The sequence below is a fragment of the Corylus avellana genome, chromosome 9 (genome assembly GCF_965113065.1).
Source record: "Corylus avellana chromosome 9, dhCorAvel1.hap1.2, whole genome shotgun sequence".
In the NCBI taxonomy this organism is placed as follows: Eukaryota; Viridiplantae; Streptophyta; class Magnoliopsida; order Fagales; family Betulaceae; genus Corylus; species Corylus avellana.
This window is the reverse complement of record NC_142498.1, coordinates 20,976,397-20,994,099: the sequence shown is the minus strand read 5'-3', so window position 1 is coordinate 20,994,099 and position 17,703 is coordinate 20,976,397. Positions and strand designations below refer to the sequence as shown.

The 17,703-nt window shown below is 35.0% G+C and overlaps 2 protein-coding genes and 1 non-coding gene across 3 annotated transcripts; 2 read left to right on the top strand and 1 right to left on the bottom strand.

Moving 5' to 3' along the window:
* Nucleotides 1-39: 39 nt before the first annotated feature.
* Nucleotides 40-112, bottom strand: TRNAE-CUC (transfer RNA glutamic acid (anticodon CUC)). The gene has a single exon. It is a non-coding gene; the product is annotated as a tRNA-Glu (tRNA).
* Nucleotides 113-1,353: 1,241 nt separating this feature from the next.
* Nucleotides 1,354-8,115, top strand: LOC132190235 (transmembrane and coiled-coil domain-containing protein STS1). Its single transcript, XM_059605160.2, has 15 exons — nt 1,354-1,735; nt 1,959-2,043; nt 3,024-3,509; nt 3,742-3,910; nt 4,024-4,176; nt 4,770-4,867; nt 5,038-5,129; nt 5,396-5,466; nt 5,552-5,687; nt 6,325-6,384; nt 6,465-6,550; nt 6,633-6,709; nt 6,800-6,870; nt 7,596-7,653; nt 7,749-8,115. Exons 1-15 carry the CDS (start codon nt 1,509-1,511, stop codon nt 7,887-7,889), a joined length of 2,010 nt encoding a protein of 669 aa, XP_059461143.2. The 5' UTR covers nt 1,354-1,508; the 3' UTR covers nt 7,890-8,115.
* A 2,112-nt stretch (nt 8,116-10,227) lies between these two features.
* On the top strand, nt 10,228-11,145 carry LOC148583915 (uncharacterized). Its single transcript, XM_088510684.1, has one exon. It carries the CDS (start codon nt 10,256-10,258, stop codon nt 10,895-10,897), a length of 642 nt encoding a protein of 213 aa, XP_088366810.1. The 5' UTR covers nt 10,228-10,255; the 3' UTR covers nt 10,898-11,145.
* The last annotated feature ends 6,558 nt before the right edge of the window (nt 11,146-17,703 follow it).

The following is a 17,703-nucleotide window of genomic DNA, read 5'->3' as shown; positions in this document are numbered from 1 at the left end:
GATCGCAAAAGTAGAAGAAAAAAAAATCACAAAACACCATTCCGTTGCCGGGACTTGAACCCGGGTCTCTCGGGTGAGAGCCGAGTATCCTGACCAACTAGACTACAACGGATTTGATAAGAACAATGAAAATAAAATTATATATTCTTTTTTAGTTTAGACCAAAATTTTCCTTTTGCATAATATTTTCACCAAAATTAATTTTCGACATTTAATTTATACGAAAAATCAGAAACGGCAATGGTGGCCAGCGTGATAGTGGGAAACAACCTAAAATTTTCAAGGAATTTTGGTGGCGGCTTTGCCCTCCAATGATAGTAATTAGCGACGACGAAGGACTCTGATCGTAGTAGGTGGCAGCTAACAACGACTTTCAGTAGTAGCTCGGTAACCTTCGGTGGCAGCAGCTAGCAACCTCCGACGATAGTAGGGAATGATCTGCAAAGGAAAGTGAAAGTGATAACCCTTTTTTTTTTCTTTTTTTTTAATGAAACACTTTTATAGGGATTAAAGAAAGTTTTTTTGGTTAACCAAAAATGTTTTCAATCCGACAACAATTTTCAGTTGTACTAAATATAAAAAAAATATAAAACATTTTTCAAAAAACATTTTACGTCGAAATAAGCGGAGCCTTAATCAAACTTTAGGAAAAATTACTAAGTAATTTGAGGTTGTGATAAATAGCTCACGCTCACCGAAGTTTTAAAATTAACTAAACACTTTTTGGGGTAAATAATAAAAATATAAAGTTAGTGCCATTAAAAAAGTTGACAAAACTCATCAATGTGCCATATCAACATTAATCATATATATATATATATATATATATATATATATAGTGATACATACCACTTATAAATTTATAATGAAAATGAAAAATATGAAGAAAAAAAAAATTGCAAGGGGCCGAATCACTTAATGGCCCAACTCTCGTTTGATTAAATGGTGTGACTTGACTATCCCTTCTAAATTTGAATTTAAATTTTATTTGACTACCATACAATATGTAACGTCAATAACTTTTTAAATAGCTATTTGTCACGTATTTTATCCTCTTTTGTTGAAATTAACTAGAGGGGAGTTGGTCAATTTTTGTTTTTTTAAAGAGAGTTGGTCAATTTTAAGTGAAGAGCAAAATTAAAATAAATAATAATAATAATAATAATAATAATAATAATAACAATTCTACCCTTAATTTAAAATGGTCCACTCTGATTTCCATTTTTCACGGCCTTAAGGAGACGGACCAATTTAACAAATTTCACCAAAATTTATTGCCGTGAAAATCAGAGATCACGTGTCTATTCTATGTTAAACCACGCTTTACGTTTCCCGCGTGAGCGCGGAGAAATAGCCGTTTTGTGCTTGCAATCATTCGGCGAACTCGGTGCGATTTTGAAAAGGTAAACCAGTGCTTCTCATTTCACCATCAAGAAACTGAACCAGAAATTACTAATTTGATGCGGGAGGGTTTCAATGTGTTTTTTAGCCCTAGAGATTATTGATTCATGGAAACCTCGATATTGACGCCCACGCAGCGGTACGCGGCTGCCGCTTTGTTTGCACTCGCTCTTCACCAGTCTCAGGTCCACCAAACGAAGCCTTTGAATAGTTTAGTTCCTCTGGAAGAGGAGCCGATTGGCGAACGTGTAAGCGATGGAAAGAGTGCTTCGGTCTCTGAAGATCCTCTGCTTTGGGTCCACGAAAAATCTGGCTTGCTTTGGCATATTTTCAGGTTTGTAAAGAGATTATGCTTTCTTCGTACAAATGCACAATTGAAGCCGATTTGCCAAATCTTGCTGTATTTGTGATTTTTGTTTTAGAAAGAGGTCCTGGAATGCAAGTTCATTTTTGAAGATTGTCATGTTTTTGTGGTTTACTGATTGGATATTAATTTGATTGTTGTTGTTGTTGCCATTTCTTTGGTTAATTTTATATAAATTCGATGGTAAGGACAGATTTCTTGGAGTGGATAAGCAAGCATGGCATGGTTTGAAGGAAACTGCTGGAAATTCTTCACAAATCCGGCATCACGTTGGAGCGGTTAGTATCTTGTGTTAGAATGTTTGATTAAATGCGGCTAGTACATTTTGTTAGAATATTTGATTAAATGATTACAATTCACCATTTCCTATCTGTATAAGCTAGATTGTGGGGACAAGTGGTAATTCACAAGGTACCAAAGCATATGATTGTAAATTGAGGAGTATTATAATATTTAATTAAATGATTAAGCTTTATATTTTTTCTATAATTTAAGCTTTTGGAATAAGTGATAATGAAGGATCTTGGCATCTTCCTCTCTACTCCACCAGCGCTTCATTGTGACAAAATTGGTATCACCTATCTTATGTTTAATCCTGTCTTTCATGCACGCACAAACCATATTGAAATAGACTATCACTTTGTGTGTGATAAGGTGGCCTCTAAAGCCTTGGAAGTCTGTTTCTCTCCGGTGAAGGTCATCTCGCCGACATCCTTACCAAGCCTCTTGTGTCCACCTGGTTCCAGACGCTAAGCTTCAAACTCAACGTTTGTTCCCTTCCGTTGAGTTTGAGGGGGTGTATCAGGACACCATCACCTAATATCACGCACACCAGCTTGGCACTTCTCTCCCAGCAAGGAAAGCCCACCACAGTCTGACCATGACAGAAAATGGAATCCACCGTAGCTCATTTTGGAAAAAATATTACCATTATCTACTGTCTTGTAGAGGTGCCGTATGTAGTGTATATCAAATCCTGTGTATCATGGGATGAGATTGTACCAGCACGTGTTTATATCCCCCATGAATATACGACTGAATGAATGAGAGCAATTCACCAAAATCTCTTTACTTTGTTAATTAGCAGAGAGCAAGACAGGCTTGGAATACTTTCTTAGATCCTCTTATAAAGAGAATTTATGTTTTATAACATAAAAATAAAACTTTTTGCTAATCTATTGTTTCCATTGCATTTTTTCTTCACTTTTGCTATTGGTTCATCTCGTTTTTGTTGAATATTATATTCATTTTATTTCAGTTCTTGACGTTGCTCTCAGAGGATGGGCCTTCTTCAGAAAAAATTGACAAGGAACTTGCTTTGACAAAGACTGTTGATGCAATGGTGCTTAGTATGGAAAGCCTTCCTCTTTCCTCTGAAGACAACAATGAGAGTCATGAATTTGGAATCGGATGCCGTGAGAAATATTCAAATTCTGAGACAGAATCAATCTCTGATGTGGCTGCAGAGCCTTATGGAAGCATACAGAAGACAAGTTCGAAGATATCCTTTGAAGAAGAAGCTTCTAATGGGTCCAGAGGCAAAACTGGCGAGAAACCTGTGGAAGAAGAAGCGCTGCTCAGTTATCAGAGGAAAGTGACAGTTCTTTACTTGCTTCTTTCAGCTTGTGTTACAAACAATACCGAAGATGACATGTGTTCTCGATTAGGAAAGGGCTATGATGCTCGACATCGCGTGGCTTTACGGTTGCTAGCAACATGGCTTGATGTCAAATGGATAAAAATGGTTAGTCCACTTGAACTATTTATTCACTGTAAGCTCCCTTAACATGTTAGGTTTAGCTATTTTTTTTTCTCTTTCCTGAAGAGCCCCTCATACTTCAAAAGAATATGTATGCTAGCATATCTGCATGTGTGTGTGCAGCATGCATGAATCGTGTTTTATGGTGCTCGTGAGCTGACACCTAGCAGTTGTCATTTGATTTTGGAAGGTTTATGAAAAATGTTGTCTTTAACAGGAAGCCATGGAGATTATGGTTGCTTTCTCTCTAATGGCTTCAGCAAATGGGGAAGTTGCAGAGGAAGAAAAATCTGAAACTCCAGAAAGCTCTTGGGATACATGGAAGCGAGGAGGTATCATTGGTGCAGCTGCTTTAACTGGAGGTGCCGTGATGGCCATCACTGGTGGTATGGGAATTGTTGATCTTAGTATATAAGAACAAGATATCTCTTCTTCGGCACGAGTTTATGATAGCATGAGGAATTGTAATTTTTCATTGAAATAATTTTATTTTTCACAGGCCTAGCTGCCCCAGCAATTGCACAGGGTATGGGTGTTCTGGCTCCTACATTGGGCAGTATTGTCCCTGCAATTGGAGCTAGTGGATTTGTTGCAGCAGCAAGTGCCACGGGATCTGTTGCTGGTTCTGCTGCTGTTGCTGCATCATTTGGTGGTATGGAAAAGTGGCTTGTTTCCAAGATTCTGTGATTAACTATCAAGTGTTAGTAGAATAAGAGGAAACATTCTATACTTTAGCTCATGTTTGCTATTGGCTTTTTCACCTAAACAGAAAAATGCATTTTGATCAGAAATTTATTGACTCATCTTTATACGACGCCATTGTTATTAATTTACTTGTAAAATGTATAACTACTGTTGCAAATGTACTAAATTATGAAGTAAGAAAATATGAAGTGCCAAATTAACCTTTCCAAGTGCTTTTTAAGACCGTCAGTTTATGGGAAAATTGCCACTGAATGCATGTGTGTGAATGTAAGAGAGAGACAGAGGACTTAATTTGATTCGGGTGAAGTTTGCATCCAGCTGGTCGGGGTCATAGTCCTTAAACAAAAGCAATAAACAGAGTGGTAGTGGTAATCTATGCAATGACTTAATTTTGACTTTTGAAGTTTGCATACAGTCTCGCAGAGTCGTAATCCTATACAAGCAATTTTAGGAACACCATCTTTGCTTTGCTTGTATATCTTAAATTCGAATAGGAAAAATGGTATAACACAGATAACAATTATTATTTTTGCATCGCAGCTGCGGGAGCTGGCCTTTCAGGGTTTAAAATGGCTAGAAGAATTGGAAAGATTGAAGAATTTGAGTTCAAAACAGTTGGAGGAAATTATAACCAAGGCGTGAGTCCATTTACCAATTTATTGGTTTTAAGACATATTTCAAGTAGGGTGCTCATTAGAATGATGATACAGCCAAAAACTTTTTTGAGCGTGGCCTCTCTCTTATAGCATTTTATAAATATGCTTACCAATATTAACAAACCTCTTTTTCTCTTTTTTCCTTTTCCCAGCGGCTAGCAGTTGGGATTTCGGTTTCTGGACTGGTGTTTGAGGAAGAAGATTTTATAAAGCCATGGGAGGGTCACAATGATAACTTGGAAAGGTATGAAAGATATTATTATCACGTTATCTGGAAAATAGAACCTGCATCCTTTACTATGGTTGAAAATTATAATTCCATTTGATGGAGGTTGGCCACTTATGATCAATTGTTATTATATGGTTGTGTATATTGCATCCTCAATGTTGCCCTGATCTAACTTTTAAAAGATCTTTTGATTCTTCACATGAAAATGTCTTTTTTCCCTAGAAGGCTACGCCTTCATTCTTTCTACCAAATAATTCATAGAAATGAAGTGCAATATATAGGTATGCACTCTGGTGGGAGTCCAAGAATTTGATTGCATTGAGCACTGCAATTCAGGACTGGCTAACCTCAAGTACTTTACTGAACCCTATAACTTACTTCTGATGACTGACTACAGTTGGTATTTTAATGACTCACAATATTGTCTCCTGTCACAGGAATTGTATTGCAATTAATGAAAGAAGGTGCCATGATGACTGTACTAAGCACACTTGTAGCATCATTGGCTTTGCCAGCTACATTAGTCACAGCATCCGATCTTATAGACAGCAAATGGGCAATTGCTGTGGACAGGTTAGTTTTCATTTTGTTAGAGGGAAGACCCACTTATCCAGACGGAAGATAATAAGGAAATCTGGAATCGACTTTCATTTACACGCATACAGGCAACAGTGTATTGACTAGTGATCTTCATTTAAGTGCCCAACATGGGAGCCTCATCACCACGTTTGTTTGCTTAGCCAAAATGGCAAATAAAAATACTCACTCTTTTGTTCCAAGAAGAGACGACTTTACTATTGCTATGATGCTCTGGACTGTGTATGAAGTTGTAGAATCTGATGATATTTGTTAGGACATCCTAAAATGGTGAAGAAAGTCATGCACATGCAGAAGTTGTAAAACTGGTAGTTCTGGGATGATCAGATGTGCTTGCCTTTAGAGGTGCACAGAATTAGGCAGATCGGGATATCAGCGCTTACATTAGATGACACTTTTTCCCAATTAGTTTCCAAATGTAGAAACGTAATTCATAGTCTTTTGTACCTTTTTCTTTTTTTAATTAAAAAAAAAAAAAATTCTATTTATGTTTAAGCATTCTTGCAGTTGGAGACATAAATTTGATATATTAGTATTTAGATGATGAGTAATTCATCGGAATTGTAGTTTTTCCTCTCAGTTTAAGTCTAGCCCCTCCTTTCTGTTTGTTCAGGTCAGATAAAGCTGGGCAGCTGCTTGCTGAAGTGTTGTTGGCGGGTTTGCAAGGAAACAGGTAAGACAATCTCTTGTGAATATGAAAATATATTGGTGATATCATCTTTATCCTTCCTATCTTCTCCATGCATGGTTCAGGCCTGTAACACTCATTGGTTTCTCTTTGGGGGCTCGAGTAATTTTTAAATGTCTCCAGTGTTTGGCTGGTACAGAAGGAAATAATGGTAATGATCACTGTCTCATTCGTATTTCTTGATGGACTGGATTGTTGTTTGAGTGAAGTTCTTTTCTGTTATATGTCCGCAGCAGGACTTGTAGAAAGGGTTGTACTTCTTGGGGCACCAATTTCAATTAAAGATGAAAATTGGGAGGTTGCTAGAAAGGTAGTGGATGCCTTTTATAGTCTCTTGTGCAAGCTCTGTGCTGCTGCTGTTTTTCAAGAGGTATGACTAGGTCCTGGTCGTGATTTGCAGATAGTTGCTGGCAGATTTGTGAATGCTTATTCCACAAATGATTGGATGCTTGGCATTATTTTCCGTGGAAGGTATGTAGGTCATTACTTGTAAATTCGGATCATGTTTTTCCAAGGTGATAAAAAAATGTTGTGCTAATTTGTAATGCTTATATATGCAGCCTGTTATTTTCACAAAATGTTGGATTAGGCCTCACCATGCTAGTACGGCTTGGGAGGTTTTTTTTTTTTTTTTTTTTACCTGGGGATGACCATAGTAACAATTACCCGATAGAAACCAATGACAAGAGGAGCCAGCTGATGGGAAGACTGCATGTGCTCTCTTAAGTCGGTGCAACCATAGCTTGACGCAACCCCATCAAATGCACTAGTGGACACCTAGCCGTACTAGCAAATTGAATATATAATTGCTTGGAATTTATTAGACCCAATGGTTAGGTGTTAGATGTTAGGATTTAGTGTTGGTAAATTCAGTGTCAAAATTTGTTAAGGTGTAAGATTTAGGTTTTGGGTTTAAGTTAGTTTTAAAGTGTGGTTCAAGACTTGGTTGAAATTGAAGAACAAAAGTTGTTGATTGCAAGCTCGATCGAAGGAGAGTCGTACGAGGTCATGAAGACATTTTAAGTTCAAGTTCTAGAAAGGCTCGATCGCAAGGACGGTCAGATGCCTGGAGTAGGTGTTATTACCTCCAATTCTGCATCTGATCAACTGCTAATTACTTATCTCCTCTACCTTTTTAAATAGCACAAACTTTGAATTCGATACTTCTATAGAACTAAGAGGTTTCACGTGTACAGCTTACTTTGTCAAGGATTAGCTGGTATTCAGCCTGTTGACTTACCCGGGATTGAAAATGTAAGCTCTCTGTTTCCGATCTTTTTCATACTTTTTTGTGTTTCATGCTTGCATTACTTTATACATTACTAATGAACCGTCCATTGTCTTTGCAGGTTGATGTAACACAAATCATAGAAGGCCACTCTTCTTATCTCTGGAAGACAAAACAAATCTTGGAGCAGCTTGAATTAGATTATTTCTACCCCGTTTTCAGCAGCACACATTCCAAATCCCAGGAAGAAAAAGGTCTATAGTCTAGCTCTCACTTCTTCGCTTTGCTCTTACACCTCTACTCCTTTTCCCTTTCTCTGTCTTCCTTCAATGAATTAAACCCTTCTCTCTTTTCCTTCCTTGATATATAATTTATTCTCTCTGTAATTAGCTTAGATGCACCAATATTATCACGGATATATCAAATTATGCCTCTTAATTTGCAACAATTAATTGAGGATCCTGAGAGAAGTGCTGTAGTAAAGCAAATATTGGTGATATATATATATATATATATATATATATATATATATATATATATATATATATATATATATATATCAGGTGATTAGAGGATGGGGAAGGATCTTTTGATTATAATCCTTGGTAGATAATTCTCCTTTTAGTGCATATTTTTGGCCAAAGAGTCAAAGAAGGTTCTGGTTTTAACACATCATTCATGATTCTTTTTGTCTCCCTACATAGCCAGCTGGAATTATTACTAACCTCAGTGGATAACCATACCTATATGTGTGGCCAGTGACGTTTAATAGCTCCCATAATCAAGGGGAAGCAACTTCAAACCATTTTTTTTTTTTGTTGAAAAGCGTCTAATTTTGGATGCTGGGATGATTCAAGGAAACGGGTGTTAAAGTCTTACAACTGGTTTAGTAATTTATGAATGAATTTGACCTTTGTGGCAATTTTTCGTATCTTTCACTATACTTTCTTTTCTTTTCGCAAGATTCGATCAATCCTGACCCTACCTCAACCCCCTCTTACAATTCAACTACACCACTTGAAACAATCCAAGCAACCCTACATATATACGGATAAAAGCAGTGATGGTAAGTATATTGCTTGTAGCGTAATCCCCGTATGTATAAATGTTCATTATTCAATCCACATGGAGTAGTTGGGACCATGATGGTTGTATCCAAAAGTAATCACTGTACCATCTGGAATGAATGCATATCACCACACTGCCCCCACCAATCACCATCTTTATCCTGTACTGCTTGCTTGCTGTAAGCCTGTAAGTAACATACCTTCCCAAATTCCCAGACTTCAAGGCCAAGCAAAAGCCATTCAATCGTAGAGGAACTCATATACATATAGAGTGGGCCATCCCTAGGTATTTAGGTAATAAAAAAAAAGATATTTGATCCCTTTCTAAATTTAACATGTTATGAAAACAGATGTCTTGAATTTGAACTCTAATTTTATAGTTTATCCCATTTTAGTTAAGTATTTCACATCCATTGAGGAAGAATTTGAGCTTATATATATGAGTGAAAGTGTTAAAATATTAATTAAATAATTAAAATTTACAATTTTCTATCCGATCATGGGTATGCTTTAACATCTTAATAAATACGGGTATGATTTGTTACATTGTGGATTAAAGTTGATACAGAGCATGGGATTTTTTTAAAGGGTCAAGGCTAATGGTCGCCATGTTATTTGCAAGCATTAATATTCTATTGCCAATTTTTTTTTTCTAGACTGTTGGTTCTTTGCGAGATACGAGGGCTTTTCTCAGATATCTTTGTCACTATGGGGCACATGGTGCCAATTATAGGACATTAATTACCACATAAAGTGAGTTTCACATGAGAGAAGTTTTAACAATTGAACTTTTTTTTTTTGGAAAGATAGTTTAACAATTGAACTTGAGAAACACTATGAACTTCATTTTTATCACACAATTATTATATATTATTGATGTGACAGTTTCAATAATTATTAAATTTACATCAGTAATATTCAATAGTTGTAGGATAAAAATGTAGTTTTTAAGATTACTCTTTAAACTTTTATCCTTGCTTCCATACTCATTTTATCCAAGTTAATATAATGTGGCTTTTCATGTCAAACACTACTAAAATAAAATAAAATAAAAAGACTTAAAACACGTCATACCAATTGATATGAAATGAGTGCGAAGAGTGAGTATCAATCTTCTTTGAATGATATACTTCTTTGACAATAGAGTTTACTCAAACAAATCTCCAAAGCCAAATCCAAGATCAAACAACACTAGGTGGTCCCTTGAGGCTTAACCCATGAGAATTAGAAGGTGTATAGTAGCTGAGACAAAGCAAAGAGGATGCTTGCGCATGTCATGTTAATAGTGGGCGAGGATCGGTGCGCCCAAGGAGTTTCAGAATGGACAAAATCAGCGTGCGTTAATCACTGCAATTGCAGGTGGGGACAAAGTGCAACGTAAGGCATCTCACTCTTGGAGATATGGATCGAGTGGGAGAACCTTAGCTGGCAATGCCACTAAACTTTCCCATATATATATATATATATATATATATATATATATATATGTATATATAAACAGTTATATATAGTGATCAAGCTCGTAACCCAAAAGCTGCTTCTTTGGACCTCCAAAGTATCTATGGAGATAAGAAGATTTTCATGGGTTGTCTTGTTTATTGCCATTAACGGTATTGTTGGGCTGAAAGGTGACGAATTAGGAAACGCCACAGCCCATTCTCAAAGCAATACTACTACTTCGTTAGCTCCCTCTAAGCCTCTCCAGAATAAAACCTACAGTACTGAAGTAGTGATCAACAACAAGAATAATAGATATAATAGAGGAGGAGGGGGTGGCGGCGGTGGCGGTGGCGGTGGCGGTGGAGGAGGTGGCAGCAGTGGAGGAGGCGGCGGTGGCGGAGGAGGGTATGGATGGGGATGGGGTGGTGGGGGAGGAGGAGGAGGCGGTGGTGGTGGTGGTCGTGGAGGAGGAGGAGGAGGTGGATGGGGATGGGGAGGTGGAGGGGGTGGATGGTACAAATGGGGATGTGGGGGACAACCAAAAGATGGCAAAGGAAAGGGAAGAGGAGGAGGGAGCAATTACAATCATGCATCGAGGAAGAGAGTTTTCAACAAGGAAGATTATAAGGTGGGAGAGTTTGCACAATGCATGGCAAGAGGCAGCCGGTGTAGAGGCATGAGATTGGATTGCCCTCTTCACTGCGGTGGACCTTGCTTGTATGACTGCCAGCATATGTGCAAGGCTCATTGTCGGCGTTCCTGATCATTTGCTACTTTAATTCTCCATCTCCCAACTCTTTCTCGCACTTGCTTTCTTCAAGGTTGCAGAGAACCATGAATGTACGTGTTTTCTATTTATTCATTAAAAAAAAAAAAGAAAAAAAGAAAAAAAAAGAGAGAGAATGTGTTTTCTATTCCAAGATTGCTGGGTCAGGATGATTTATTTCGATTGTAGATTTCAGTGGAATGTTAAAACTTGGTTGGAATGTGTGCTTGTACGCTTTTTTATTTTTTATTTTTTATTTTATATTGACGGTTTTTTGATGGAGAAAAAGTGAAAACAGGATTGGGCTGCTCTAAAAAAAATAACAATACATTTTTTTTTTATATAAGAAATGATTTAAGTCAATATTTTTTTTCATCTTATCCTACAAATTCAAGAGATCAACTATTAGATATTTTTTGGGAAAAACTTCACTTATCCTCCAAACTTTCGCGCTTTTTGTAGATACCCTCAATTGTTCAAAAAATCTTACTTTGATGTATCAAATTTTATTTTCTTTCACTTTGCCCATTCCGTTAAGATTTTCTGCGAAATCGTTACGGACCGGTGTTAAATTCCTAAAATACCCTTATTTTAATTAAAAAATATTTTTTAAAAAACACTCTTGACTCGTGAGTTTACCGGTGGATCTAACCCACCTATATTGTGACCCACCGTGGGTCACCAAGTGAGGGCCACAAGTGACCCATCGGGGTCGGTCACAAAGTGAGCCCCGGTGGGTCTTGTAACCCAATGGAGGGTCACAAGTGACCTACCATGGGTCACTTTGTGACCCACCGGCGGGTCACCAAGTGACCGACTAATCTTGTGACCCACCGGGGTTCACTTTTTTATTTTTTATTTTTTTAATATAATAATTATAATAATAATTTTTTATTTATAAATAAGGGTAAATTTAGAATTTTTTAAAAAAAATTAGGGGTATAAAAGACTTTTACTCATTTGATCGTTTGATTTAACTGCAAAATTTTAATGGAAGGGGCAAAGTAAAAGAAAATAAAAATTTGATACATTAAAGTGAGAGTTTTTAAACAATTGGGGGGGAGGGGGGCGAGGTGTTTGCAAAAAACGCAAAAGTTTGGGGGTAAGTGAAGTTTTCTCATATTTTTTTAATTGATGATTCAAGAATTGGTTGAGACTATTATTACATCATTATTGTGCGACAGAAATGTTTCTAGCATTACTAATGTGTGGAGTAATGCTAAAATTATAATTTTTATCTTACAACTATCCTACAATGCTGATGTGATAATCTCAACCAACCATTGAATTAATCATTGTAAAAAAAAAAAAAAAAAGGATTGATTTAAATTGCAACGTCAGCAATTTTGGATAGTTGTAAGATAAAAAATATAGGTTTATAGCATTTCTCATATATGTATGCACGTGCTCGATGGCTATGATTTAGGATTAGGGTTATTGTAGTAAAATTTTAACTAATTAAAATAATGCTAAATACAAGGGTTTTTTTTTTTTTTTTTTAATTTTTAATTTTCTTTCTAATATTTTGATATAATATCTTGCATGTAATAGATGCTCATTCTTCACTTTTTTAAAATTGCACTTTTCTATATGAGTCTACTTGACTTTTGTTACATATCACAAATTAATTACGTAAATAATCTTGTGAAGCTTTTTGTATGTAGCCAAAACATATCACTTGAATCAACATTTGGTTAATTGGAATATTAATATATATTTTAAAAGCCATAATCCTTAAACAACTCTTTTTTAATAAGAGAATTTGTAGGAACAAAGAAGTTGTTCCTAAAGAAAATGCAACATCGGAAATAAAATACCATTTTCACATGGTGTCAAGCAACTCTATTGCGATAATGCTAGGTGGTCTAATCATTATATATTGTTTCTTTTCTCTATTTAACTTTCAAATAAGAAATTTTTTTCAGTAGTACTAGGAAACCGATGGCCAAGAAATCTATACGAAAAGCTATGATTTTGGTTATGGAGTTGGTTATCCTTGCAATGTTTAAAGCTCGGGCCAATGTCCTTACCCCCCTCTCTCTTCGTCCCACTTCACTCCACATTCGTCTTCTTCAATCATTTCAACCTGGTAATGATCATAGACGTCATTGTGTTGAAAGCACATTCGAAAAATGTAAAGATATACGAGAACGCTTTCAAATGTCGGTTTGTGTGTGTTCTAATTTTGCCCTTTGCATTGATCTGAAAGATTTTCCGAAAGGTATTTTTTCAAGATTAATGCGATACAATGCCAAACGTATAGGTGTCTCGTGGAAATGCCCAAAGCTTTGCTTCAACGATCTGAAAGGGAATGTTAGTTTGGTAGATTGTTATGATAAGCTCATTTGAGATACCGTCTCCACGTGGAATCTGGGCATTCTTGGATATGAATGCGTACACCCACGGGGCCACGAGCAAGAGATCTTATGTAATACATGCTTATCAACTTAATTTCTTCAATGCAAAGTTATGTGGATGTTTATTTTAAATAAGCACGTGTGTACGTGCAAATTGTTTTTTTTTTTAGTAGGCAAATGTTATGCAAGAGTAAGTGACTTCATGTCGATCTATAAAAGCTGTAGGCATTAAGAATATAAAATAAAGAGAAATTTAATTTCGTAAATTTGACTTTTGTTGTGTGGCGAGACTCCATGGGCAACTTTTTTATTTTTTGGGTTGAACAACTCATGCCATTATCATCTTCTTCTTCTTCTTCCCGGCCATAAACGTTGATCTTTGTTCTATTTTTGTCTGTTTATTTCGTAAAACTTGCAGGTTGTTGTGTGTAACGCTCCCAACGTAATTAACTGGTAATTAATGCAATCATCCATCCATCTTGATTGTGTTGGTTCCACACTTGGGGGAATTTTAAAGAAGGGGCATCCATTAGACATAAGATATTTGATTAAAGCTACAAGTAATTAAGAAGAAATTGTTGACAGTAAACTTATTGCATGCATACTCTCCAAAAAATTTCAATTGGTATTTGTTTAAACAAGTGAAGATGCATAATTAATTGATCTAAAAATAGTATTTTTTGGAAAATTAAAATTTAGGGGAAAAAAAACAAAACGTATTTATCTCGGAAGTTTTCATCTCATTTGGATTTAGCCCTCGGATATCTAATTTCAAGAATAAAGTTCTTATATTTTACTTAGGTTTTAAATATGTCTCTCGGTCAAAATTAATAGTTTAATATTTGTCATGTGTGTCTCATTTGAAACTTCAGCTAACGTCCGATATCAATGCCACGGTAGGAAGTGCCAAGCCATCAATAAAATAAATTAAAAAAAAAAATCAATTTTCATGCAACAAATGGTTGGAGAGTAATTCTATTAATTAACCACCACCGATGCATGGAGACGGACTTTTTAGTTGGGGTAGTATGCCACACGCTTTGAGGGGATGGGGATGATGAGGGGTTATGTATAGCATTAATTGCTCATGGTTAAGGGGACCATGCAACATATATAAGCTTTAGGGCAATGGGATGAGGATAATGGGGTAATGTATAACATTACTCTTTTTTATTTGATGACTTGACACTTGCTAATGCAGCATTGACGTTAAGTGCTAACATGCATGGTCGCTCACATGTAAAATGTGATACATGTAGCATATGACAAATTGTAAAGTGGCAAAAGAACCTGCTAAAAACCTAGGCAAAATCTAATCTTATTCTTGAAATTGAAAACACAAAAACTACATCTAAATCAAATGAAAATTTAGGGATGAAATATGATTTTTTCCAACAAAAAAAAATTCTATTCAATTAGCAAATGCTCTTGCCCCGTGGTAGAATTAACTGTTCTGCTAATATGTACTTTTTTTTTTACATGTCCACATAAGAGGGGGAGGGAGGATTCGAACTAGTGACTTTCGCTTCATAAGGCGTGATCTTCAGCCGATTAAGCTACCTCTTCGGGACTTTATTGACGCTTACGTAATCATTTGGCCATGAATTAATTAATTCCTCTGAAATTAATAGCTCTAACTGTTCTAGATGTGCCCAGGCATTGCTTAGGATTTCCTTGTTTAATTGGGTTTACTTTTCACCATAGTAATATAATTAGAATTGATTGGTCTAGCAGAAAAGTATCCCTTTGTATGCTCAACATTCTGAAGAGTCCTTACAAGTAAGATTTTATTGCTTTTATTATTATTATTTTCAATATAAGTACATTATAGTTATTGCCAAGTGACATTCTCTTGCAGATCTTTTGGAACAATTGGATTTGGAAAAGACAGTATAATTTTTCATTAAAAAAATATCTTTTTTAAAACATTAATTATAGTGTTAGCACAACAATGAATTTGTTATATATTCTACGTATTCAGACTTTGAAAGGGTGTTATGATTTACGACGATTATACAGATGTCTCACTCTGCTTAATCATAGTAACTCAGAAAATGCATTATCACATTTGTAATGGATGCTCTTTCTTCATTTCTTTAAAATTGCTATTTTTTATAAGTCTACTTGACTTTTGATAGAAATCACAAATTAATTTCGTAAATAATCTTGTGAAACCTTTTGTCTGTAGCCAAAAGGGAAACGTCTACGTACCTCCTCAAACTATCTAATTAATTAACAATGTCTCATCCTCAAATTTTCAATTGTGACAATGTCTTCTCAAAACTACCAAAACATTATCAATGTTTCGCAATGACGAAATAACCCTTAGTAAAAAAAAAAAAAAACTAGAACTTCTAGAAAAAAACCTAAAATTGAAAATAATAATAATAATAAAATCCAAGGAGTGGCCAATTTTCTTTTCTTCTTTTTTTTTTTTTAAAAAAAAATTTCCTTTTTATAAGAATTTTTTTTTTAAAACAAAAAAAAAATCATTTTTTTTATAACAATTGAAATTTTTTGTTTTTATTTTTATTTTATAATTTTTTTAAATAAAAATTTCCGTTTTAAAAAATATATATAAATTTTTGTTTTTAAAACAAAAAATAAAATAAAATTTCCGTTTTATAAAAAAAATAAATAAAATTTTTTCGAATTTATCGGGTATTTTTGTTTTATTGAGAAATATATAGGTGCATTTTTATCTTTTGCTAATCTTGAGGGGACATTGACAATATTTTGGTAGTTTGGTGGGACATTGTCACAATTAAAAGTTTCAGGGAGACATTGTTAATTAGGTGGTAGTTTGAATGGGGTATGTAAACTTTACCCTAGCCAAAATGTATGACTTGAACCAAAAGTTGGTTAATTGAAATTTTATATATTCAAAAGCCATAATCTTTTTGAATAAGAAGATTTGTTGAAATAAAGAGGTTTTTCTTAAATATAATGTCAACATCCAAACTAAAATACTTTTTTTTTTCAAATGGTGTCAAGCCACTCAATTATGAGAATATTGCTACATGCTCTAATCCTTATATATAGTTTTTCCATATAACTTCTAAACAAGAAAATTTTAAAGTGGTATTAGAAAACCAATGGCCAAAAAATCTATGCAAAAAACTATGATTTTGGTGGTGGAGTTGATGATCCTTGCAACTCAGGCCAACGCCCTTACCCCTCCATCTCTTTATCCTACTTCACTTCATATCCGTCTTCTTCAATCCTCTCATTTAAGCAATGCTCAAAGACGTCGAGATTGTCTTGCAAGCACATTTGAAAAATGTAAAGATGTACCAAGAGTCATGCAATTGTTTCCCTGTGTTGGTTTAAATTTTATCTTTTGCATTGATCCAATTGAAAGACGTAAAGGTTTTATTTCAAGAATGCGATATGATGCCAAAGCTGTTCTTGCCTCGATGAAATGTGGAAAGCGTTGCTTCAACCAAGAAAAAGTTGTTGGCCCTCTTTATGCATTTTGTTTGGTAGATTGTCTTGAAACACTCATTTGAGAAGCGTCACCACGTGGAATTACGTCCTTCGTGGATACAAATGTTACATGCTGATATTTAATATCAGTACGGAAGCCAAATCTTATGTAATATATGCGTATTTAATTTTCTTGAATGCAAAATTATATGGATGTTTCTGTTAATAAGTATGTGTGTAAACTACAGTATACATGTTATTTTAATAACAGTACGTTAGTCAAATCCTATGTAATACATGCGTATTTAATTTTCTCGAGTGCAAAATTATATGGATGTTTCTGTTAATAAGTACGTGTGTGAATTATTATTTTTTTAATTTTTAATTTTTTTTGTTATTTCTTTTACTAGGCGCGTGTGGTGCAATAAATGACTCTTATTGCAATAGGCACATGTCACGTGAGGGCTGTTTAACGTAAGTCTATAAAAGTTGTAATCATTCGTAATAAAGAATACAGAGAGGTTTTGGAAATTTGACTTTTGTTAGGTGATAAATTTGGCTGTTAAAAATGAGTCAAGCAACTCACAAACTCGGCTCGACTCGACTCGGGTAATATTAATGAACACAACTCGATCGTATAAATTCGTTTCGAATCATAATGAATTCAGCGTTAAATCATAATAAAAGAAGTGGAATTTTCAAAATACTTTGTCTAAATTCAATGTATTTTTGTAATTTTATAACTATCTTAGGGACATTTTGAAACTTTCACTCATCAACCATTTGATTTAACTACGAATTTTGACGGGATGGTTGACATTACAAACTGCTGAGAGATGATAAACATAAATTGTCTCTTTTTAAAGTTTAAGGCACAACATTTATTAACCGAAGATGGTAAATTCACATTAACTCAAAATCAAGATAACCCACAAAATATAGAACTGTGTTTTAACTAGTATCTCAAAATCATGAGAGAAGTTAAAGTATGTGAAACGTTAGAGTTGTAGGTTGAGATAT